The sequence below is a fragment of the Physella acuta genome, unplaced genomic scaffold, assembly GCF_028476545.2.
Source record: "Physella acuta isolate Inbredline_101_S28 unplaced genomic scaffold, ASM2847654v3 ptg000098l, whole genome shotgun sequence".
Lineage (NCBI taxonomy): Eukaryota > Metazoa > Mollusca > Gastropoda > Physidae > Physella > Physella acuta.
Genome location: NW_026731618.1, coordinates 537,501 through 561,164, shown reverse-complemented (window position 1 = coordinate 561,164; position 23,664 = coordinate 537,501). Strand labels below are relative to the sequence as shown.

The following is a 23,664-nucleotide window of genomic DNA, read 5'->3' as shown; positions in this document are numbered from 1 at the left end:
TTTTTACTTACAATTGTTATAAATAATAATGCTTTTAACGTCTATAAATAATTTATGCTATAAAAAAATACAAACCACAACAATAAACATACAAAATTTTACAATTCTTAACAAATTAATAAAAATATTTCTAAAAATATTTCTGTGACTTTTTTTCCAAAAATTTTTTCCACTGTGACTTTTTTTCTGTGACTTTTTTTTCCTAGCAAAAACTGTGACTTTTTTTCTGTGTTTTTTTTTCCTGTGACTTTTTTTCCGTTTACCGGTCGGGGTAGGGGGGACTGGGGTGTTGGGGTGTGGGGTTGGTGGGGTGTGTGGTGTAGGGTGGGGTGTTGGGGTTGGTGTAGAGTGGGGTGTGGGGTGGGGTGGTGTAGGGTGGGGTGTTGGGGGGGGGGGGGTTGTGTACGGTGGTGTTTAGGGTAGGGTTATGTGGTGTATGGTATGTGGCGTGAAAGGTACGTAGGGTGTAGGGTAAGTGGGGTGGAGGTGTAGGTGGGGATGGGGTGGATTGTAGGGTAGGTGGATTGTAGGGTAGGTGGGATGTAGGGTAGGTGGGATGTAGGGTAGGTGGGATGTAGGGTAGGTGGGATGTAGGGTAGGTGGGGTGGAGGTGTAGGTGGGGGTGGGGGTGGGGTGGATTGTAGGGTAGGTGGGGTGTAGGGTAAGTGGGTTGGGGTACAGATTATGTGCGTTTGGAGGCGGAGGTTAAACAAAAATTTCAGCTTTTAATTGGATTCCCTTGACCTGCTGCACGATCATATCAACTCAATGAGCTAACACTTGGTAACATTTAAACCCTATCGCTAACATTTGGTAACACTTAAACCCTATCGCTAACATTTGGTAACATTTGGTAACATTTAAACCCTACCCTAACACTTACTACCCGCTTCAATGTGTTGATTGGCCTGTATGTACAGCTAGCTGTGAGTGATTGGCACGTGTACCGCTGACATTGATCCCACTCGAGGCTTTTGAACTTTGGAATTGTTGAAGGCAGTAGAGTCACGTGACGTGCTGATAATCCATCCATCATAGTGGGTTATCATTTGATATCCCACCCATAGTGGCATCTAACATATGTGTGACATCTAATGTATGTGACATCTAATGTATGTGACATCTCATGTGTGTGACATCTCAAGTGTGTGACATCTCATGTGTGTGACATTTAATGTATGTGACATCTCATGTATGTGACATCTAATGTGTGTGACATCTAAACTGAGCTAAATAAACATGGCAGCGATCCCGCCTTGGGTCATGCTGTTACGACCCTGACCTTTGATCCCGGGTAGGTGTGGCCACACGGTGGCATATTAAAACCCACCTTGTGACGTCAGTGATTCGTTTGACTGCTCTCCCCCCCCCCCCCCGTTCCATTATCTGGAGCGACTTGAGGACAATCATGGGGGAAAATTCCCAGAGAAAAATCACAGGCAGGGATAGTGATTCAAACAACCCATCAGTGCCGTAAGCAGGATTTTAGCCAAAACAATTTAAGTATAATTAATCAATTGCCAGTCCACCCTCTCCAAATTATGTTAATGAGGTTATGACCTTCACTTTTAATTATTTACCCCATCTCCCAGCACTTGAAGTTTCACCAGAAAAAAAAAACAACACATTTCATCAGCAACCACATTTTGGCGGGAAAAAGCAATTCTTCTGCACGTGGAAACTATTTCCTCATCGGTTATTTTTAGCTCCGAATCTGAAACACAGGATTTGTAGAATAATCTGTAAAATTAGGAAACACTTTTTTGGGGAAAAAATACGCACGCCAAACCAGAGTTTCTTCCAGGCATCTCTTCGGGAGGGAGGGGGGGGGGGGGGCTAAGCCCCCCCCCCCCCGAAATATTTTTACCGCCCCCCCCCCCGAACGAAATGAAATTTATATAATTTATATAGAAAATATTTATATAGAAAATATATACTTTTAACAGTGTCCGTCCCCCCCCCCCCCCCGAAGAAAGTTTACCGCCCCCCCCCCCCGAAGGTTTTAAAGTGCCCCCCCCCCCCCCGGAGAAAAAAATCTGGAAGAAACACTGCGCCGAACTATAGGTTAAAACAGGTATAATGACAAGATTAGCAGGACAGACACAGTGACAAGAATAACAGGACAAACAATGTCAAAATTACAGCAATACAAAGATTGATATAGTAGGATGTTGTTTTTACTTTCTCGTATATACGAAGTATAGAGAAAGTCTTGTAATCGTGCAAAAAAAAAAAAAAATCGAGATTTTTACAAATCTCGACGTTTTACACCTCACTGATACGGAAAAACATAATTTTGCAATCTTGTCCGTATGTCTGTGTGTCTGTCTGTCTGTCTGTCTGTCTGTCTGTCTGTCCGTGTGTAAACACGATAACTTGAGTACCGTTACAGCTAGGTTGATGAAATTTCATATATAAGTATTTTATCAAAATCGTAGATCCGTATCAACTTTGAGCGATTTCCGATAACCGGAAGTGGTACTTTTCCTACTTTGAATTTTTCAAAAGCCTATAACGTGAGTACTATTTCAGATAGATAAATGAAATTTCACATGTAAGTAAAAGATCTAATTCTCTACCTTCTGTTAAATTTTGAGTATTTTCCGTTGACCGGAAGTAGTAATTTACGCTACTTCAGATTTCTCAAAAAAATAATTTAAATTTAAAGTACTAATAATATTGCGCACTATTATGCACTTTTTTATTTAGCGTTCACTTGGTGTGCAATTCTTTTGTCTACGAGATTTTATTCTATTTTTAAAACTTTAAGTATTTAAAATGGATTAAAAATCATGTCTATAGCCCGAGTTCCCATCCCCTGTTATTTTATATAAGAATATTCGAGAAAGTTTAGGGGAGATCACTCCCGGTTTATTGTTTACCGTGAAAAGAAAAGATTCCAGCAGGTTAAAATAAGTATCACAGACCCTTGTCTTTCTCGGCCGTGTGTTTTTGTTACTTGTTTTTGTTGCCTGTATGTTTTTGTTGCCTGTTTTTGTTGCCTGTATGTTTTTGTTACCTGTTTGTTTTTGTTGCCTGTATGTTTTTGTTGCCTGTTTTTGTTGCCTGTTTTTGTTGCCTGTTTTTGTTGCCTGTTTTTGTTGCCTGTTTTTGTTGCCTGTATGTTTTTGTTGCCTGTTTTGTTGCCTGTTTTGTTGCCCAAACAGGAAATAAATAATTAGAAGCTGTTCTACAGCTGTCCTAGAGAATCAGTCAACAAATATAAAATTGTCTGATATCTAGAGTGAAACCGTTTGATGAGAGTATGTAAACAAATCACATGAGATTGAAACCGTTTGATGAGAGTATGTAAACAAATCAGTTGGGATTGAAACCGTTTGATGAGAGTATGTAAACAAATCACATGAGATTGAAACCGTTTGATGAGAGTATGTAAACAAATCACATGAGATTGAGTGAAACCGTTTGATGAGAGTATGTAAACAAATCACATGAGATTGAAACCGTTTGATGAGAGTATGTAAACAAATCACATGAGATTGAAACCGTTTGATGAGAGTATGTAAACAAATCACATGAGATTGAAACCGTTTGATGAGAGTATGTAAACAAATCACATGAGATTGAAGCCGTTTGATGAGAGTATGTAAACAAATCACATGAGATTGGTGTGTGCTGATAAGAAAGATTTTTGCTTACATCAGACGAAAAGTGGGCAACTGTTATGGGCAACTGTTGTTTTCTATTGTGTAACTTTTCCTTCTCGCGTGCTTTTGGTTTTTGCTCTTGATTAGCACCGTGTTCAAATGTTTGTTTTGCTTGGTGTGTTCAAGGTTTGTGGCGGGTGGGAGACGGTCGCCTAAGTGGCAGGCGTATCGTGCAGTATCGTGACGTGTTGGAGTGCTGGAGTGTTTAAAATAGCCGCCCCACTGTGTGAAAACCTGTTTGTTGACAGGTGATTTCAGGCAATCAGGTCTGGCAGTGTGCTGTGACGTGGTGTGTAGTTGTGTGATGTGTAGTTGTGTGGTGTGTAGTTGTGTGGTGTGTAGTTGTGTGGTGTGTAGTTGTGTGGTGTGTAGTTGTGCGGTGTGTAGTTGTGTGGTGTGTAGTTGTGTGTAGCTGTGTGGTGTGTAGTTGTGTGGTGTGTAGTTGTGTGGTGTGTAGTTGTGTGGTGTGTAGTTGTGTGGTGTGTAGCTGTGTGGTGTGTAGTTGTGTGTAGTTGTGTGGTGTGTGGTTGTGTAGAGTTGTGTGGTGTGTAGTTGTGTGGTGTGTAGTTGTGTGGTGTGTAGCTGTGTGTAGTTGTGTGATGTGTAGTTGTGTGGTGTGTAGTTGTGTGGTGTGTAGTTGTGTGTAGTTGTGTAGTTGTGTGGTTGTGTGTATCTGTGTGTAGTTGTGTCGTGTGTAGTTGTGTGGTGTGTAGTTGTGTGTAGTTGAGTGGTGTGTAGTTGTGTGTAGTTGTGTGGTGTGTAGTTGTGTGGTGTGTAGTTGTGTGTAGTTGTGTGGTGTGTAGTTGTGTGTAGTTGTGTGGTTTGTAGTTGTGTGGTGTGTAGTTGTGTGTAGTTGTGTGATGTGTAGTTGTGTGTAGTTGTGTGGTGTGTGGTTGTGTGTATCTATGTGTATCTATGTGTATCTGTGTGTAGTTGTGTGGTTTGCAGCTGTGTGGTGTGTAGTTATGTGATGTATAGTTGTGTGGTGTGTAGTTGTGTGGTGTGTAGCTGTGTGGTTGTGTGTATCTATGTGTACCTGTGTGTAAATGTGTGGTGTGAAGTTGTGTGGTGTGTAGCTGTGTGGTGTGGTTGTGTGTATTTGTGTGTATCTGTATGGTGTGTAGCTGTGTGCTGTGTGCCAGTGTGTTGTCGCGTAGTGTGTAGCCTGCTAGTGTAGCTCTGTGACATATTTATATTTTAAATTATTGATGTAGTGTTCAATAGCTGTGACGTCATATTTTATGACTGGCAGTCCTGTGACGTAATCGACTGTATGGTTTAATTTGCATATCGTCTCAGACATTCCTCAGAGTGTAACCCCTAAAACCAACACACACACATGTATACACACTCACACCCACACACAGTCACTGACACACACTTGAGTGAACCAACTTTCTTTCCCCTACCAGACATGGAGCGACCTCTGCCGGTACCTAAAGACATCACGGCCAGTACTCCGGTGAGAGATGGTTTCTTCCATCTATGGCATGTTTGTCTTTAAAGGCTGTGATCTTTTCTCTTTTTTGTGACAGTCTAATGTCTGTCTGATGTCTGTCTAATGTCTGTCTAATGTCTGTCTAATGTCTGTCTAATGTCTGTCTAATGTCTGTCAAATGTCTGTCAAATGTCTGTCTAATGTCTGTCAAATGTCTGTCTAATGGCCGCCTAATGTCTGTCTGATGTCTGTCTAATGTCTGTCTAATGTCTGTTTAATGTCTGTCTGATGTCTGTTTGATGTCTGTCTGATGTCTGTCTGATGTCTGTCTGATGTCTGTCTGATGTCTGTCTGATGTCTGTCTGATGTCTGTCTGATGTCTGTCTGATGTCTGTCTAATGTCTGTCTGATGTCTGTTTGATGTCTATCTGATGTCTGTCTGATGTCTGTCTGATGTCTGTCTGATGTCTGTCTGATGTCTCTCTAATGTCTGTCTAATGTCTGTTTAATGTCTGTCTGATGTCTGTCTGATGTCTGTCTGATGTCTGTCTGATGTCTGTCAAATGTCTGTCTAATGTCTGTCAAATGTCTGTCTAATGGCCGCCTAATGTCTGTCTGATGTCTGTCTAATGTCTGTCTAATGTCTGTTTAATGTCTGTCTGATGTCTGTTTGATGTCTGTCTGATGTCTGTCTGATGTCTGTCTGATGTCTGTCTGATGTCTGTCTGATGTCTGTCTGATGTCTGTCTGATGTCTGTCTGATGTCTGTCTAATGTCTGTCTGATGTCTGTTTGATGTCTATCTGATGTCTGTCTGATGTCTGTCTGATGTCTGTCTGATGTCTGTCTAATGTCTGTCTAATGTCTGTTTAATGTCTGTCTGATGTCTGTCTGATGTCTGTCTGATGTCTGTCTGATGTCTGTCTGATGTCTGTCTAATGTCTGTCTAATGTCTGTTTAATGTCTGTCTGATGTTTGTCTGATGTCTGTCTGATGTCTGTCTGATGTCTGTCTGATGTCTGTCTAATGTCTGTCTAGTGTCTGTCTAATGTCTGTCTGGTGTCTGTCTAATGTCTGTCTGATGTCTGTCTAATGTCTGCCCATGTGTACAGAAAACAGAAAGCGTATTTTGACTTTCTCCTCCAGCCAGGCAACAGACCAACAAGAAAAGAGGCGCCACTTCCTCCAGAGCCCATAGACAGTAGGTAGTTTAGATGCACTCCATACTTGCGTGGGTGCAGAACTATATATATTTATATAGTTATATATATATATATATATATATATATATATATATATATATATATATATATATATATATATATAACTATATATATATATATATATATATATATATATGTGTTTGATTTCTATACTGACTGAAGCTTTTTATTGATATAACAGTTTTGTTGTCATTCTTGAGTGTTTTTCTTTAAATTTGTTATCGTGTGTTTCAATATCCTAATATATAAAAGACCCTGTGCGCACCTCTCTCTCTCTTTGTCCGCAAAATATTTTCGCCGGACATCACATCAGAAACTGCAGCGATATATGAAGAACTTTATACGGACTTTTGTTGAAAATAATATGTTAGATGTTTTAAATGTATAACCACAATTTTATCTAAAGAAGAAGAATAAAAAATAAAGGCGTATTCGAATGTAGAAAAACAATTTTAATTATGCAACCGGAAAAGTGTTTAAACTTGGGACAAGAACGCATTTAACAATTACGTCGCTTATTGTTTACACTAAAAAAAAAGAGCACGAAACTGATGACGTCATCTTCCGAGTTTAGAATAAAAAGAAATAAACTAATTCATTCAAATATGATTTAGAGCTATGTACGCAATGAAATGTATACAATATGATTTTCTCGGCCTAAACTTTAAAAAATTATTTTATCTATTTGGATTCTAGATCTAGAGATTCTAGATCTAGATATTCTAGATCATCTAGATATTCTAGATCATCTAGATCTAGAGATTCTAGATCTAGATCTAGATTATCTAGATCTACGGAAAAAACTAGACTTACACAGATGTAGACCCTACCTAGATCTAGAATCTATTCAAATAATACATTTCTATACTAAAGTATTTCAGGCCTTAATTACTTTTAAAAAATCTTTGTTTATCTATGCAATTTGCTAATCTCTATAATATATAAAGCTAAGTTGTCGGGTGCCCGATAGGGGCGACAGAACACGGGGGCCGGTTGGCCGAAAAGTCTACGATGAGGGGGTCAAAACTGACCTCGATTGACCGGCGCCTTATATGGGCGAATTAATTAAGCATTCAAATTCTCAGTGTTTTCGAAAGCCTAAGCGAAGCTGGGCAGCATGCCTAGTACTTTAATAAATGTCACGATAAAGTGATTCCACTACAGTGTACTTAAATAAATGCCAAAGTGATGTCCCCTACAGTGTCCTTCAGTGCTGTCCCCTTGTAACAAATGTCTTCCACCCGCAGGGGAAGACAACCACAAGTATGAGCGAGTGTCTTGTCCGGATGACGACAGTCATTATGATAAGTTAGTGTACCCGAAGGTGAGTAGTCGCCCCTGAAACTATCATAGATACAGTTCAATCATTCCCGCCCCTGAAACTAAAATTGGCGCTGTTAATTAATTAACTAAGATGAGTAGTAATTGTGTAACCACTTGAAACCTACCAAGAAAAGAAACTATTCTAAGAAAATGTTTAGTCCCACGCTTCATTAAACGTTTTCTCCCGGCTCTTGATGGGGTCGGCTGGATAGACTTGTTCGTGAATTTAGCAGCACATTTAAAAATTTAATTGGTCAAGGTTTTTAAAATCACATTACAATGTTGCACATTTTTAATTTGTAGCAGCGGTGGTGAACCCCCCTCCCCACCAATGAACGTCGAAATTAAGGTTTCCATATATATATGTGAGCGGCTGGAGTGTGTTTATCTGTTATTATAATTATTTGTAACTAAGAAGGCGAATGTCGCTTTTTATGTTCCTTTGAGGATTGTTGTGGTTTTTAGTTAAGTAGTCCGCTATTATGGCGCTGATATGATTTCGATTTTACAATGGTTTGTAGCCTGGTTATTGTGTCTTGTTTATATTTTAATGTTATTAGTTATGCAAACTTTGTTTTGAATTGTTGCTCCACTTTGCTTTATGTCCTGAATGTAAGTTATTGTTGTATTAGGGACTATTTTCTTGTGCGTAGCTTTGGTTTCTTTGTTCGTAGTATTGGGTTCTTTGTTCGTGAATGTGGGGTGTCGACAGGGAGGGACGTTCTGCTGGAATGTCGAGGCCTGTGTGTTAAAGAGTTTCTGTGACACCTTTATATGGTGTATGGTAACGACGGTGGTCCGAAATTGGGTGTTTTGTTACGTTGAGTTCTGTTTCTGTTTTGTATGTCTCTAGTGTTCTGTTTGATCTAGATTCTAGTTTTTTTATAATAACTTTTGGTTCCATATTTATTATTTTGTTAAATAAATTTTATATTATTGTTTAAAGTTTTTTTGTTTTTAATTTAGACTAAGGTTAGGTTATTAACCAGTCTGGGTTTATCCAGGCTTGCACTGACCGGACAGTAGTAGTAGATAAGCCTAGGGAAGGGTAGAGTAGATTTTAAGGTATCCCCCCCCCCCCCCCTAGCAGGGCTTACAAATTGGTAGCACGAGTGGGGTCAGTGCTTTAGTCTAGTTAAATTTTTGTTTTTTTGATAGGGCTAGGTGTAGCTTAGATAAATTTTTTGTTTTTGATAGGCCCTTTTTGGAACCATATGTGTTTAGTTTTTGTTTAGTGTAGGAACCGTTTGTTGTTAAAACACCCCATTCGGACGAGATGGCGGAGGTGGCACCAACCATCATCATCGTTCCACCCAGGGAGATCCTAATCCGGAGGTTCCATGGGGACAGCCATGGCTATGAGGTGGACCGGTTCATCAAAGAGGTCCAGTCCCTCTGGAGGGCCAGGGGAAACCTCTCAGTAGAAGAGAGGAAGGACCTCCTCTGGCAGTACCTGGGGGAAGCGGTGAGAGAGGAGCTGAGCTGCAGGGGTGATGACCTGCAGCATGACCCAGAAGCCACCCTCAGGCTGCTCAGAGAGGTGTACGGCGAGAAGAGGAGAGTACCGCAGCTCATGGCCCAGTTTCAGATGGTTGTACAGGGCCAACACGAGTCGGTGAGGGCCTACTCGCACCGACTGCACAGGGCCTTCAAGACCCTGGTTACGAGGCAGAGTGCCCTGCAGGTCCCACAGACTGATGCAGGGTTTCTTCGAGACCAGTTCGTGGAAAACCTGAGCCAGGCCTCAGTCAGACGCCATCTGCACGAGCTGATTTTCCGGGACCCCAAGATCCCCTTCCTGGCCATACGTGATGCGGCCATTCGATGGTCTGGAGACGAGGACCCTCTTGCTGAACCTGCCTACGTGGCAGCAATAAATGCCAGGCCCATTGAAAAATGTTCGTTCAGGTCCAAGCTGGAGGACAAAGTCAACAGGCTCACCGAGCAGCTTGCTGCTCTGCTGAAGCACTTTACGCGGGACCCCAAATTTTCCAATGTGCGCCAAGCACCTCGCAAGCGCACGGAGGTCCAATCAAAGGGCTGCTATAACTGTCACCAGAGGGGTCACCTCGCCCGTCATTGCCATATGGCAAAGAAATATGTGCCCAAAGGGAATCAAGTGACACCGAAGGTATGGCGAGGGGACAAGGTCCTCCGCCCCCGCGAAAGGACTCTGGTGCCTGCCAAGGGTGTACCAACCATTCAGGCGACGGAAGGAGACCCCAGAATGAAGGACGACAAAGTGGTACAGCCATTAGACCAACCTTTTCACCCAGATCCGTCAGTGGTATCAGGCCCAACATCCTGCCTACGCGCCAGCATAACCAGTGTAAAGGTGGACCAATCTGAGGAACTAGAGGCAATGGTTCCACCTAACCCATCCTTAATTAAGGCACCAGGTGGTGGTTCTGGGGCATGCCCCCAGACAGAGTCAAGCAAGAAGGACAAACAGGTCAAAAAGGCACCTGTAGCTGAACTGGCCATAGGCGACCTGGTCCTTCTGAGACAGCCCCCACTTGGCAGAAGCAAAATAGCAGACCTGGACGGCCCGACAGTTTATGTCGTGGTCGAATTACCTCCGATCACCGGCGGGTGTTACGCCATTAAAAAGAAAGATGGCCCTTCTGGCACCCGCCGGGTGGCCAGTACACAGATTAGGAGATATGTGCCTCCCAAGGCTCAACCGCCCTCCCCAAGGCCGGTCAAAGTTGTACCGCCGGCTGCTGCAGCCACATCGTCTGATTTTTTTGCAAAATTTTGTTTTTTGTAAAATTTATGATTGTGCCCTGTGGGCTGATTTTTTTGCAAGTTCTTTTGCAAAATTGTGATTGCAAAGTTTTTGTATTTTTGTAACATTTATGATTATGCCCTGTGGGCTGATTTTTGTTCAAGTTCTTTAGCTTGCGGTGACCGCAAGCTTTAAGGGGCGTGTATGTGAGCGGCTGGAGTGTGTTTATCTGTTATTATAATTATTTGTAACTAAGAAGGCGAATGTCGCTTTTTATGTTCCTTTGAGGATTGTTGTGGTTTTTAGTTAAGTAGTCCGCTATTATGGCGCTGATATGATTTCGATTTTACAATGGTTTGTAGCCTGGTTATTGTGTCTTGTTTATATTTTAATGTTATTAGTTATGCAAACTTTGTTTTGAATTGTTGCTCCACTTTGCTTTATGTCCTGAATGTAAGTTATTGTTGTATTAGGGACTATTTTCTTGTGCGTAGCTTTGGTTTCTTTGTTCGTAGTATTGGGTTCTTTGTTCGTGAATGTGGGGTGTCGACAGGGAGGGACGTTCTGCTGGAATGTCGAGGCCTGTGTGTTAAAGAGTTTCTGTGACACCTTTATATGGTGTATGGTAACGACGGTGGTCCGAAATTGGGTGTTTTGTTACGTTGAGTTCTGTTTCTGTTTTGTATGTCTCCAGTGTTCTGTTTGATCTAGATTCTAGTTTTTTTATAATAACTTTTGGTTCCATATTTATTATTTTGTTAAATAAATTTTATATTATTGTTTAAAGTTTTTTTGTTTTTAATTTAGACTAAGGTTAGGTTATTAACCAGTCTGGGTTTATCCAGGCTTGCACTGACCGGACAGTAGTAGTAGATAAGCCTAGGGAAGGGTAGAGTAGATTTTAAGGTATCCCCCCCCCCCACCCTAGCAGGGCTTACATATATATATATATATATATATATATATATATATATATATATATATATATATATATATATATATATATATATATATATATATATATATATATACAATGACAAGTTCGCAATTATAGTGGTTAGGCTTTTTGAAGAATATCTGAACTAGCTTTAGTTATTAGAATATATCTGAACTAGCTTTACTTATTAGAATATATCTGAACTAGCTTTACTTATTAGAATATATCTGAACTAGCTTTAGTTATTAGAATATATCTAAACTAGCTTTACTTATTAGAATATATCTGAACTAGCTTTAGTTATTAGAATATATCTGAACTAGCTATAGTTATTAGAATATATCTAAACTAGCTTTAGTTATTAGAATATATCTGAACTAGCTTTAGTTATTAGAATATATCTGAACTAGCTTTAGTTATTAGAATATATCTGAACTAGCTTTAGTTATTAGAATATATCTAAACTAGCTTTAGTTATTAGAATATATCTGAACTAGCTTTAGTTATTAGAATATATCTGAACTCGCTTTAGTTATTAGAATATATCTGAACTACCTTTAGTTATTAGAATATATCTGAACTACCTTTAGTTATTAGAATATATCTGAACTAGCTTTAGTTATTAGAATATATCTGAACTAGCTTTATTTATTAGAATATATCTGAACTAGCTTTAGTTATTAGAATATATCTAAACTAGCTTTAGTTATTAGAATATATCTGAACTAGCTTTATTTATTAGAATATATCTGAACTAGCTTTAGTTATTAGAATATATCTAAACTAGCTTTAGTTATTAGAATATATCTGAACTAGCTGTTGAAACATTTGTTGACCACTGAAGGTAATCTGCCTGTCCCCAGGATGTGGCCGACGAGGATTTGAACCAGCGCCTGCAGCACATCGAGGAGACGCAGGACCGCATGGCCAAGGACTTCCACCTGAGTCAGCAGGCCATTCTGGGTGAGATCCGGCGTCTGACTGACTCCATGGAGCACCTGAAGACCATGAGCATCAACGTCCAGCGCTCGGTGGTCGAGTCCTCCACCGTCCTGCAGGAGACCGTGGAGAATCTCAAGAAACAGTTTCTGGAAACTTCCGACCACCTGGGTCAGCACGTGCTGCAGGTCAGGCGTGACGTCTTGAACCTGAAGAAAGAGGGCGGGGCCGGCTCGACCCCTGACCCCGCTAGTCCCCAGCACGACACGCGGGTCAAGCACAGCTTCGAGTGGGACATCAACAGCGTGGACAACCTGATCAAGACCCAGGGTCACGTGTCCAGCTATTCCTACCACATCGGCGAGCTCAACTACAAGCTGCTGGGGGCCGCCGACTTCACCAAGGACGGGCTGATGTTCATCAAGATCTCCGGCGAGTCAACCCATCCCTCCGGCAACGATCACCTGACCAAGTCGGGCAGGTTTGAGTGTAAGGTCAGCGTGACCGACCGCTCGGGGAACTTGGTGGACTGGGTCATCGGGAAAGTGAGCGGGGATTTCTTCAAAGACAAAGTTTGGATGGTCGGGAACGCCTCAGTGCCAGACCTGAAGAAGAAAGGTTACTGCGTGCAGGGGAAGACATTCAAACTCAAGTTCGCCATTGACATCTTTAAGTAGCGCCATCAGGGGAAGACATTCAAACTCAAGTTCGCCATTGACATCTTTAAGTAGCGTCATCAGGGGCAGATAACATTCAGTCCCTTACAGGACTTCCATAAGCGACGCTGGAACCGTATCTGATTGGCTGTTGCTGGGAGACCCGTGTCCATGTCCACTGGTCAAACAGGTGCTGGTCCACTGGTCAAACAGGTGGGCGAGAAAATCATTTGGCTGAGATACAGGGGAGGGAATCCTAAGGGGAAACTACATGCGCCAGTGTTTGTTTACAAACTTTGTCTCTATGGGTGGGCTGTTGGTGGGGCTGTTGGTGGGCTGTTGGTGGCAACGTGTGAGACCCACCCTGAGAGCTGGAATCATTTCGTAGGCAGTCAGATGTAATCAGATGTAATCAGATGTAAGCTTTACTACGGCCACTGACAGCACTATGGCCACTGACAATGGCCACTTCTGTTAGACGTTTAGTGTAGTTTTAGATCAAGTTGTTTTACAGCAGCGTGTTGAAATAAAATCGCCCCGTGTCGTGCTTGTGTTGTTCAACTTGACGGGAAAATGCGCCTTTAATAAAAATGTGAAAGAACGGGAAACACTTATACTCGTGCGGGAATTCCCGATATAAAATTCAACAATTGACATTGACACTCCATGTAAAAATAAACAATGTAGAAATTGTTTTGTTATTGCAAGTTTTTATAACACGCTCTTATTTAAATTGCTTCCTCGTACTTGGTTTTCTCTGTTGTCATGGATCGAAACTGGCGAGCGAAATTGCAACCACTTCTAACCGACCAATTTCTCTGAAATTAGCACATGGGTAAAGACCCAATAACAATGAAATCTGACCTCAATTTCTACTTAATTAGATGCTTAATTAATTTTTATTAAATTAAAAAAATGATTTTCTTTAAATTATATAATAATGAACTACTAAATTTTAAAAAATAAAAATAAAAACACGGGTCGCTTCAATACGTAAGATAGAAGGCCCCGCTTTTTTTTTAGTTTTTATGGTAGTTCGCTGTTAGATATTTAAACAAAATTATTTATTTCTCCTATTTAGTGTAAAAAGTAAAGTTCCCTTTTCAAACCTGACGGTCTATAGGGCAAGTGAAGTAGAGTTCACTATTTGTTTCTGTGACCTCGGCATATGAAGAGATAGTGTGGTCAGCACTATGCCCAGCCGCCTTTACTTTCCCTAACATGAGTTAAGTACCCATCAGAGTTGGGTGGACTCAGGGACGGTCTACAGACTTGAACCCGGATTCGAACTCGAGACTTACGGGTTAGCTATCCAGCTCTCTACCGCTAGACCACTCCGTGTATTATCACATAAAAGATTGTTATTAGATTTTTTTATAAATTGCTTTTATAACTTAACCTGCCCCCTCCCCTCTCACATAAAGCCTGAAAACCTAATGCGTCTTGCTCATTATTCAAATATTATTCAACGAACCGTTCGTTAACTGAAACGTCCCTTGAATAAAAGGTTCGTTAACAGAAACACGAATTTCCTTAGATCATAAATTGAAGTCATTTTAAGCCCAAAATAATTTATCAACCATCGAAAGATTATTTCGACTGACTTTTAGCTTTTAATTCGCATATAAAAAAAACCCCAACAACTGTTGCTATAGTAACTAAAATAGATCAATGTTTGCGGCATGATCTAAACAAGCATAACTTCATGTATGGACGAAATGTAGGTCGCTGCTATATCCTCTTTAATTAGACCTTCATTAAGTAGAGTCAGGTCCTCATTAATTAGTCAGTCCCTCTCTTTAACTAGTCAGGCCCTCATTAATTAGTCAGTCCCTCTCTTTAACTAGTCAGGCCCTCTTTAATTAGTTAGTCCCTCTTTAATTAGTCAGTCCCTCTTTAATTAGTCAGTCCCTCTTTAATTAGTCAGTCCCTCTTTAATTAGTCAGTCCCTCTTTAATTAGTCAGTCCCTCTTTAATTAGTCAGTCCCTCTTTAATTAGTCAGTCCCTCTTTAATTAGTCAGTCCCTCTTTAATTAGTCAGTCCCTCTTTAATTAGTCAGTCCCTCTTTAATTAGTCAGTCCCTCTTTAATTAGTCAGTCCCTCTTTAATTAGTCAGTCCCTCTTTAATTAGTCAGTCCCTCTTTAATTAGTCAGTCCCTCTTTAATTATTCAGTCCCTCTCTTTGACTAGTCAGTCCCTCTTTAATTAGAGTCATGTCCTCTTTAATTATTCAGTCCCTCTTTAATTAGTCAGTCCCTCTTTAATTAGTCAGTCCCTCTTTAATTAGTCAGTCCCTCTCTTTGACTAGTCAGGCCCTCTTTAATTAGTCAGTCCCTCTTTAATTAGTCAGTCCCTCTTTAATTAGTCAGTCCCTCTTTAATTAGTCAGTCCCTCTTTAATTAGTCAGTCCCTCTTTAATTAGTCAGTCCCTCTTTAATTAGTCAGTCCCTCTTTAATTAGTCAGTCCCTCTTTAATTAGTCAGTCCCTCTTTAATTAGTCAGTCCCTCTTTAATTATTCAGTCCCTCTCTTTGACTAGTCAGTCCCTCTTTAATTAGAGTCATGTCCTCTTTAATTATTCAGTCCCTCTTTAATTAGTCAGTCCCTCTTTAATTAGTCAGTCCCTCTCTTTGACTAGTCAGGCCCTCTTTAATTAGTCAGTCCCTCTTTAATTAGTCAGTCCCTCTCTTTAACTAGTCAGTCCCTCTTTAATTAGTCAGTCCCTCTCTTTAACTAGTCAGGCCCTCGTTAATAAGATTCAGGCCCGTCTAAAAAGCACCGTTTGAGTAAACATCATTACTATGTTTGTTTTATCCAAACATTTCTTTCAGCAAATACCTTAAAGAACTTTATCATGGCTCGTGTTTCCCTTGTAGCAGAAACTAGGTCAAAGAGTTAAAGGAACTCTAAAAATAGCTACGACCTTTACTTAATTTTTAAGAAACGAAAATGTCAAGCAACATTGAAGTTTGAACCCAACATCAAACACCAGGGCAGCGAGTATGCCTACATACACTTGGCTAATATTGCGTCTAATTTGTGTATTCAAACCACAGGTCTATCGAGGCGTATATTGGACCATTCACGCATGCGCAGGTCATTAAGATTCAAGTGGTGGAACCAGGAAGTAAAACTGTGACCTACATTAGAATGTCACCAGTGTAAACCTTGAGAGATAGAGATCTTACACAAACCTGACGTTGTTTTTTTGTTTTCTACAGGTCAGTAAAGCAGAGTTTCTTCCACAAAGCCCCTCCGAAATTTTTTTTACCGCCCCCGAACGAAATGAAATTGATATAATTTATATAGAAAATATATGCTTTTAACAGTGTCCGCCCCCCCCCCCCCCCCGACGAAAGTCTACCCCCCCCCCCCCCCCGAAAATTTCAAGTGCCCCCCCGGAGAAAAAAGTCTGGAAGAAACACTGCAGTCACGAGAATAGTAGAAGTTGTATACATGCACTCTACTGCCACGGAGCTTAAGTGTTGATCAAAGGTATATATATATATATATATATATATATATATATATATATATATATATATATATATATATATATATATATATATATATATATATATATTCACACAGACATTCATTCGTACGTGTATACATATGTTGACTTCTGTCACGTATTTGCCCCGTGCTAATAAATTCAATTGAAATATAACGCAGTATGATGTCTTCATATGTTGTTCACCGGTTTGACCTGGGAAGGATCAGGTAAACAATATTCACCTGACGTCATCAGTTTCTGCCCAAAATACCGTACTGTCTGTAAAATCTGCCGTAAGTACCGTGCAGGTGAATCGAGTCCAGTGCAGGTTAGATTACCTCCCTGTACAGAGAGTGTGTACACAGCAAAAACTTTTTCAAACGTCCCCTGATCCTAAAATCTAGCCGACAATTTGATTGGTTAAAACTATCTACTTCTCTACCTAATATCACGTGATCAAACTTCCTGTTACGTAACCCGTGGAACCTAGATGGAACCTGTATGGAAGAACCTGTATGGAACCTGTATAGAACCTGTGAAGAACCTGTAAGGAACCTGTGAAGAACCTGTATGGAACCTGTATGGAACCACGTATGTCATTGGAGTGAAACGATTGACAGCAGCCAGCCATCACGTATGACTTAAAAAACCAATCACAATCTGCAGGTGTTACATAATACGTTGCAGGTGATGTCAGATTTTCTTACGTTCAGTTACATATGGTCGTATGGTTGTATGGGAATAAGTTTTAATATGGGGTATGTAGTTGTGCTGTGCGCGCGCGCGCGCACACACACACACACACACACACACACACACACACACACACACACACACACACACACACACACACACACACACACACACACACACACACACACACACACACACACACACACACACACACACACACACACACACACACACATATATATATACACACATATATATCATTTAGGCTTACATGTGTGTTGATCACCGAGTAGGTCATCATCTTTTTCTTGTCATCAATTATTATATTAGAGGGGATTTCCTCTAAGACATTTAAGTAACACCTGTCAACATGTTAAACACCATACTTGCCGTCCCACTTCAGCCAGCTTATATTTTTGGACTTGCTTCCATAAACTTTGTCCTCAAAGAAAACTCTCCAGCCGGCAGTGTTTGATTTTGGTCATCTCTCCACTGGCAGCGTTTCTTCCAGGCATCATTCCCCCCCCCTCCCCCGAATGTATTAGAATTTTTATAGAAAATATATACTCTTACTAGTGTCCGCCTCCCCCCCCCCACCTGAACAAAAATGTCTGTGATCTAAGGGAGGTAAAACCATATACATTTTTCTGGAAAATATTAAGATGAATTACCTACCTTGACTAATGAAGACTTTGAAAAAAAAACGTCATCAAAAGTTAACACAAGAGTTGATGTCCCTTATTAAAGTGTTGGTGATGAGGTGGCAGAGTGGTATTGCGAGTTGTAATAAGATTTAGTATATGTAGAGGGTGGTTATTTTTCGACATTTGGTGGTCAGGGGTGGGTTTTTCCAATTATAGATGGGAGAAGAGAGGGCCTGAGATTGTCTCTTTATGGCGGGGTGTGATGGTGTGGGGTGGTGTAAGGTAGTGTGTGGTGGGGTGTGGCGGGGTGGGGTGGTGTGGTTTAAGGTGGTGTATGATGGTTTTCTACCGCCCAGTCTAGCCAAGCCCCCCCCCCCGTGTCCAACACAACACCGACCACCCCCTCCACTGTTCCCCTGTCAGCCCTGCTCCCCTCCCCTGCCCCTGTCTGTCTGCCAGCCTCCCACTAATGGAGCCAACAATGGCCGCAAACAATGACGTCAGTACAAGCGAGGCCACGCACTAATCACAGAATTCTTGCTGCCCGCCCTTTGCTAGGGGACCTCGCGTTTCACAAGCGGAAGTTGTTTTAGGTGCACTTGTTTAGTGGCATTTGGTGCACTTGTTTAGTGGCATTTGGTGCACTTGTTTAGTGGCATTTGGTGCACTTGTTTAGTGGCATTAGGTGCACTTGTTTAGTGGCATTTGGTGCACTTGTGTAGTGGCATTTGGTGTACTTGTGTAGTGGCATTTGGTGCACTTGTGTAGTGGCATTCAGTATGCTTTCTCAAACTGTAGTGGCATTCAATTTGTGCTTAGTTATTCGACTGTGATATTTTATTGAACTTTTTCTCTCGCGTTAACGGATTGACACAACCATAAGGCAAGTTGGTGGACCATTTTCTTACAAGACAGACTTTAGGATTCACAGACTTTAGTTAGAGGATTCTCAGACAGACTTGTTACGGCCAAACAGACAGTCTGAAGGCCACTTGTTGTTGACAGCACTAGGTTAGAATACAGGGGAGTTAAGCATCTAATCATCACTAGGGGAGAGGACCCGTGGCTCCAAGTTCTCTGAGAGAAACTACCAGTCAGCGATGTGTGCTGGCTTCACATGACGGGAGGAGATTGACGGAAGTGGTGAGAAAGTGAAACTAGGGTTCACATGACGGCAGGACATTCACGGAAGTGGTGAGAAAGTGAAACTAGGGTTCACATGTCATTCACGGAAGTGGTGAGAAAGTGAAACTAGGTGGACTTCCGGAAGCTGAGCCAGGGCCTGCAGGATGGGCATCAGGAGCTCCCGGCTCTCAGAGGACCAGCTGCAGGAGCTGCAGGCCTGCACGTACTGTAAGTACTCACGGTCAAGGTCAGGCTCTAGTCGGGGGGGGGGGGGTAGACAACCATTGTCACGGTCAAGGTCAGGCTCTAGTCGTGGGGGGGGGGGGGAGACAACCATTGTTACGGTCAAGATCCAGTTCTATTCGGGGGGGGGGGGGGGAGACAACCATTGTCACGGTCAAGGTCAGGCTCTATTCGTGGGGGGGGGGTGCGTGCACGTACTGTAAGTACTCACGGCCAAGGTTAGGCTCTAGTCGGGGTGAATAATTATACGGTCACCATAGAGGACATGTCTGACGACAGTAAAAAAAAAACTTTTTTGTCAGGTAGAACATTTGTTAATTAGGTTTCGTCAGGTAGTACATTTGTTAATTAGGTTTTGTCAGGTAGAACATTTGTTAATTAGGTTTTGTCAGGTAGTACATTTGTTAATTAGGTTTTGTCAGGTAGAACATTTGTTAATTAGGTTTTGTCAGGTAGAACATTTGTTAATTAGGTTTTGTCAGGTAGTACATTTGTTAATTAGGTTTTGTCAGGTAGAACATTTGTTAATTAGGTTTTGTCAGGTAGAACATTTGTTAATTAGGTTTTGTCAGGTAGAACATTTGTTAATTAGGTTTTGTCAGGTAGAACATTTGTTAATTAGGTTTTGTCAGGTAGAACATTTGTTAATTAGGTTTTGTCAGGTAGAACATTTGTTAATTAGGTTTTGTCAGGTAGAACATTTGTTAATTAGGTTTTGTCAGGTAGAACATTTGTTAATTAGGTTTTGTCAGGTAGAACATTTGTTAATTAGGTTTTGTCAGGTAGAACATTTGTTAATTAGGTTTTGTCAGGTAGAACATTTGTTAATTAGGTTTTGTCAGGTAGAACATTTGTTAATTAGGTTTTGTCAGGTACTCAGGTGAGGGCGGCGGGGCCGGGTAGGTTAAGCTTATGGTTGCTGAACCGAAAAGTCGAAAGCCTCGGGCAGATAATGCGGGATAGCTGGGGACAATCAGGAAAGTTAACACCGAAGTTCATCTGATTTAGCGGCCCATATGGCGCGTAACATGTCATACTGAATTGTACTGTATCTCTTCCAATACTTGTAGTAGGAAGTAGGGGGCAGTTAGGTCATGTTTAGTTGTTTAGTTGTTAGCTTTTGGTTGGGTTTTGTAGTTGTTTGTTTGGTAGTTAGGTTTAGTTTGGTAGTTTGTGTAATGGCGGGCATGAGTGTAAAGGTCAGCTTCCGCCGCTAGAGGGCGATAAAGTGAGACCCTCGCGCCAGGCTCGTGCTGTTTGAGTCCTCAAAGTTTGTCTCTCGTTGTGTTGGTGAGTCTGTCTAACAGGGGAGGATGGTGGTAGCGTTTTACTCACAGATGGATCGATGAAAAAAATATACATTCAGGTTTATTTCATTTATTACAGTTTATAATTCTCTTACCTGTTCAACTTTTCAACTCACAAACAACTCACAAACAACTCACAACTCACAAACAACTCACAAACAACTCACAAACAACTCACAAACAACTCACAAACAACTCACAAACAACTCACAAACAACAACTCACAAACAACTCACAAACAACTTACAGGCATGTTATTAGCAAAAATAGCTTGCGTATTGTAGAGATTAAAAGCAGGTTTTACCCCAGTACCTCCACTAACCTCTGTAAACTAGCAGATAAAGCCGCTCGTCCTTAAATTAGACAAGACTTCATCTAGACCGTACCTTTCGATCCCGAACCCAACCCTACATTTGGACCCCGACCCCAACCCTACATTTGGACCCCGAACCCAACCCTACAGGCCATGAATCAAGTCCCAATGCCGACAGCTTCTATCTAGACGTTGTGTGTTCACGTATTCTGATTGGTAGAAGTCTGCATGGCGGTACACGTGTTACACAGGTATCTATAATATTAAGCTGCTAGGTAGTGTGTCATGCACTGGTATAGGCACTTTGTCTTCTTAGGTGTTGGAGAAAGTGGAAATATATATATATATATATATATATATATATATATATATATATATATATATATATATATATATATATATATATAGGCGTATTTACAGCTACTTTAATAATGATTGACGGATAGGGAAAAAAACCATTTGGTTAACGATATCGAATTTTCTTAAAATCAGATGGCAACAGAGGAGTGTCATAATTAGGTCAGAGAAGGCCTAGAGACAAATAGACTAGAGTTATCTTCCCCAGTTCACCACATCAAGGACGGACCAATAGGAATCTTCCTTAGATGAAAGAAGTAATTCGAAAGTTAATTTTCTGTTCTTGATTTTTTTCCCCGTTTAACAGCACTTGAAGGCCCGGGTTTGAGAGAATATTTGTGGAGACAGAACCATTTCGTGATTCTCTGTGTTAGAATCGTTGCTTTAAGTGCTGGTAAACAATGTCACATTGTTAGCTGTAATAGCATAGTACATTTCAGGAGTCACTACTTGGCTTTAATATTACACACACACATATACACACACACATACACACGCACGCACGAACGCACACACTCACGCATATACACATACACACAGTAGCGTATGCAGGGGGGGAGCAGGGGGAGCGGCCGCTCCCCCTCTGGCAATTTTCAGCAAAGTGGCGCCTTTTTGAAACTTTTTAAACTCTAAGTTTTAAACAATGATATTTGTTAAAAAATATTTTTGGTCGGCACATTTATGTAAATCACAAGCTTTCTTTTCATGCAGCAATTAAGCATTTTTGTACTAGTCTAGTAGTGTCTACGTTTACAAAAAGTATTAACAGCTGCATCAGTTTGCCATTCTAAAAATAACCATTAGGATGCATTGCAATGTTTAAAAAACCTTTACGGTAGTACCACTTGGCAAGAGGGGTGTTAAGTTTAAGGCAACTGTATAATGTATTTTCTTACGAATAATTGAATTAGAAAATGTTATACATAAAACTTCACACATAATTACTTTATATATACTTTATATATACAGTTTGAATCGTGTGATTAATTTTTGAAAAAATTACAATACAGAAACAAATACAACTGATGTGGCACCTCTATTTAAATTTACTTATGAGCAAACTGCGTAGTGGTGGGGAAATTTTGACAAAGTCAAAAACGTCATCACGATGAAGTAGTAGTATTCTTACAGTTTGGACGATAGTGATTACGATTATAAATTATATGAAACAGTTACAACCCCCCTCCCTATTTCTGTAATATGTATTTGTGTAATATATATTTGTGTAATATATATGTATGTTTAGAACAGTCATCTAAAAACTATGTTTACTATGTTTACTCTGAGTTGGTTATCTCCACCCCCCCCCCAACACACACACACCCCACCACCGCAATTGTGTAGAGCGACATTAATGTCACACCTAGGTATACACTGGGTTGGATAATTGACCTAATGTGACCGGACAGTGGTGAATGAAGTTGACCCCCCCCCCCCAACCCACCCTGAACTGATCTGTTAAGTACATGTAGAAAAACGCGTAATGATGTACCAAAGTAACATGCCGCCAGAAAATTAGCTTTGTAAACGTAAAACTCTGTAAATATTGTTTTTGTAATTACCAGTAAAAAGGTGTGTGATCAATACAGTGATCTAACCCATACCTATCACCATGTTAAAAATGATCTTTAAAGAACAAAAAGAAGCAATAGTTAGTTAAAAATATATGATCTGAACTAAATGACAAATGTTTTGTTAAATGTAGGCTGTTATTCCGACCGTTTTTTACTTTACATTGAAAAGTGTGGTTTTTATACCAACTCTGATTTTAAAAACTTTCATTATGCTGTAATACTTTAGCATTTATGATGACAATATATTAAATTCTGATTATAGACAAAAACATTTTGTAAACACGAATAGTGTTAAACAATTTTATTATATTCTAAAGTAATTATTTATTTGTTTTGACATTTATAATTAAATTTGTAGATATATACATATTTATATTTAGAGAGTGATTATTTCCCCTATTTCACTTGTCTTAAATAATTTCTCAGGAATTATTATGTAAGAAATTTTTTTTACAAGAATTACAAAACAGATTGTGATACGTTCATTGTTTTTGGTTGTAGTGTGTGTATATTTTATTTTTTAGATTGATACAATTTTTGTTTGTCGCCCTTCATTGTGTGTTTTTTCTTATTTCTTCAGAGTGCTACTTTCAATTTATTTTACATCATAGCGAAGTAATAACATACAGCTAGTAATTATATATATATACTAGCCGTCCCGGCCAGGCCCTGCTCTGGCTTCTGTGAAAAACCTTTCTGTTAAAGACCATTACCTGTGTGTTTAGTAATCATCATAAACCCGGCATTGCACACCCAAACCAAAACCAAAACAACAAAACGCAAACATAACGCTAACACAATTACAAATACAAACGAAAACAAAAACCTAACAACTAACCCAACCACAACCACAAACACCAATACGAACACAAAGAAAAAAAAACGAAAAAGCAAACGAAAACAAACCAAATCCAAATGCAAAACCAACCACAAACCCAAAGAAAAAAACACAAACGAAAAAACAAACGAAAACAAACCAAATACAAACGCAAAACCAACCA

General features: G+C 40.3%; 2 protein-coding genes across 5 annotated transcripts in view; both read left to right on the top strand.

The window, feature by feature from the left end:
- The first annotated feature begins 3,825 nt into the window (after window positions 1–3,825).
- Window positions 3,826–13,645, top strand: LOC131930443 (uncharacterized). Its single transcript, XM_059286938.1, has 5 exons — window positions 3,826–3,934; window positions 5,081–5,130; window positions 6,252–6,306; window positions 7,576–7,652; window positions 12,180–13,645. Exons 2-5 carry the CDS (start codon window positions 5,083–5,085, stop codon window positions 12,930–12,932), a joined length of 933 nt encoding a protein of 310 aa, XP_059142921.1. The 5' UTR covers window positions 3,826–3,934; window positions 5,081–5,082; the 3' UTR covers window positions 12,933–13,645.
- Window positions 13,646–16,072: 2,427 nt separating this feature from the next.
- LOC131930392 (neuronal calcium sensor 1) overlaps window positions 16,073–23,664 on the top strand; it is a 50,154-nt gene continuing 42,562 nt past the window's right edge. The window contains exon 1 of one of the 4 annotated variants that reach the window (XM_059286873.1): window positions 16,073–16,132. Coding sequence is in view for 1 of the 4 variants with exons in the window: in XM_059286857.1 (XP_059142840.1) it covers window positions 19,034–19,097 (64 nt within the window). In the remaining 3 variants the exon portion in view is untranslated. Of the gene's footprint in view, window positions 16,133–16,953; window positions 17,095–18,307; window positions 19,098–20,863; window positions 20,984–23,664 lie in introns of those variants that run through there. The other 3 variants (XM_059286865.1, XM_059286857.1, XM_059286881.1) reach the window with 3 other exon arrangements.

Bases quoted from the DNA above. Each gene is read 5' to 3' on its own strand.
- LOC131930443 (XM_059286938.1), top strand. From the start codon at position 5,083: ATGGAGCGACCTCTGCCGGTACCTAAAGACATCACGGCCAGTACTCCG. The intron at 6,307-7,575 runs GTAGGTAGTTTA...TTCCACCCGCAG, and splicing joins TCCTCCAGAGCCCATAGACA to GGGAAGACAACCACAAGTAT. The intron at 7,653-12,179 runs GTGAGTAGTCGC...GCCTGTCCCCAG, and splicing joins ATAAGTTAGTGTACCCGAAG to GATGTGGCCGACGAGGATTT.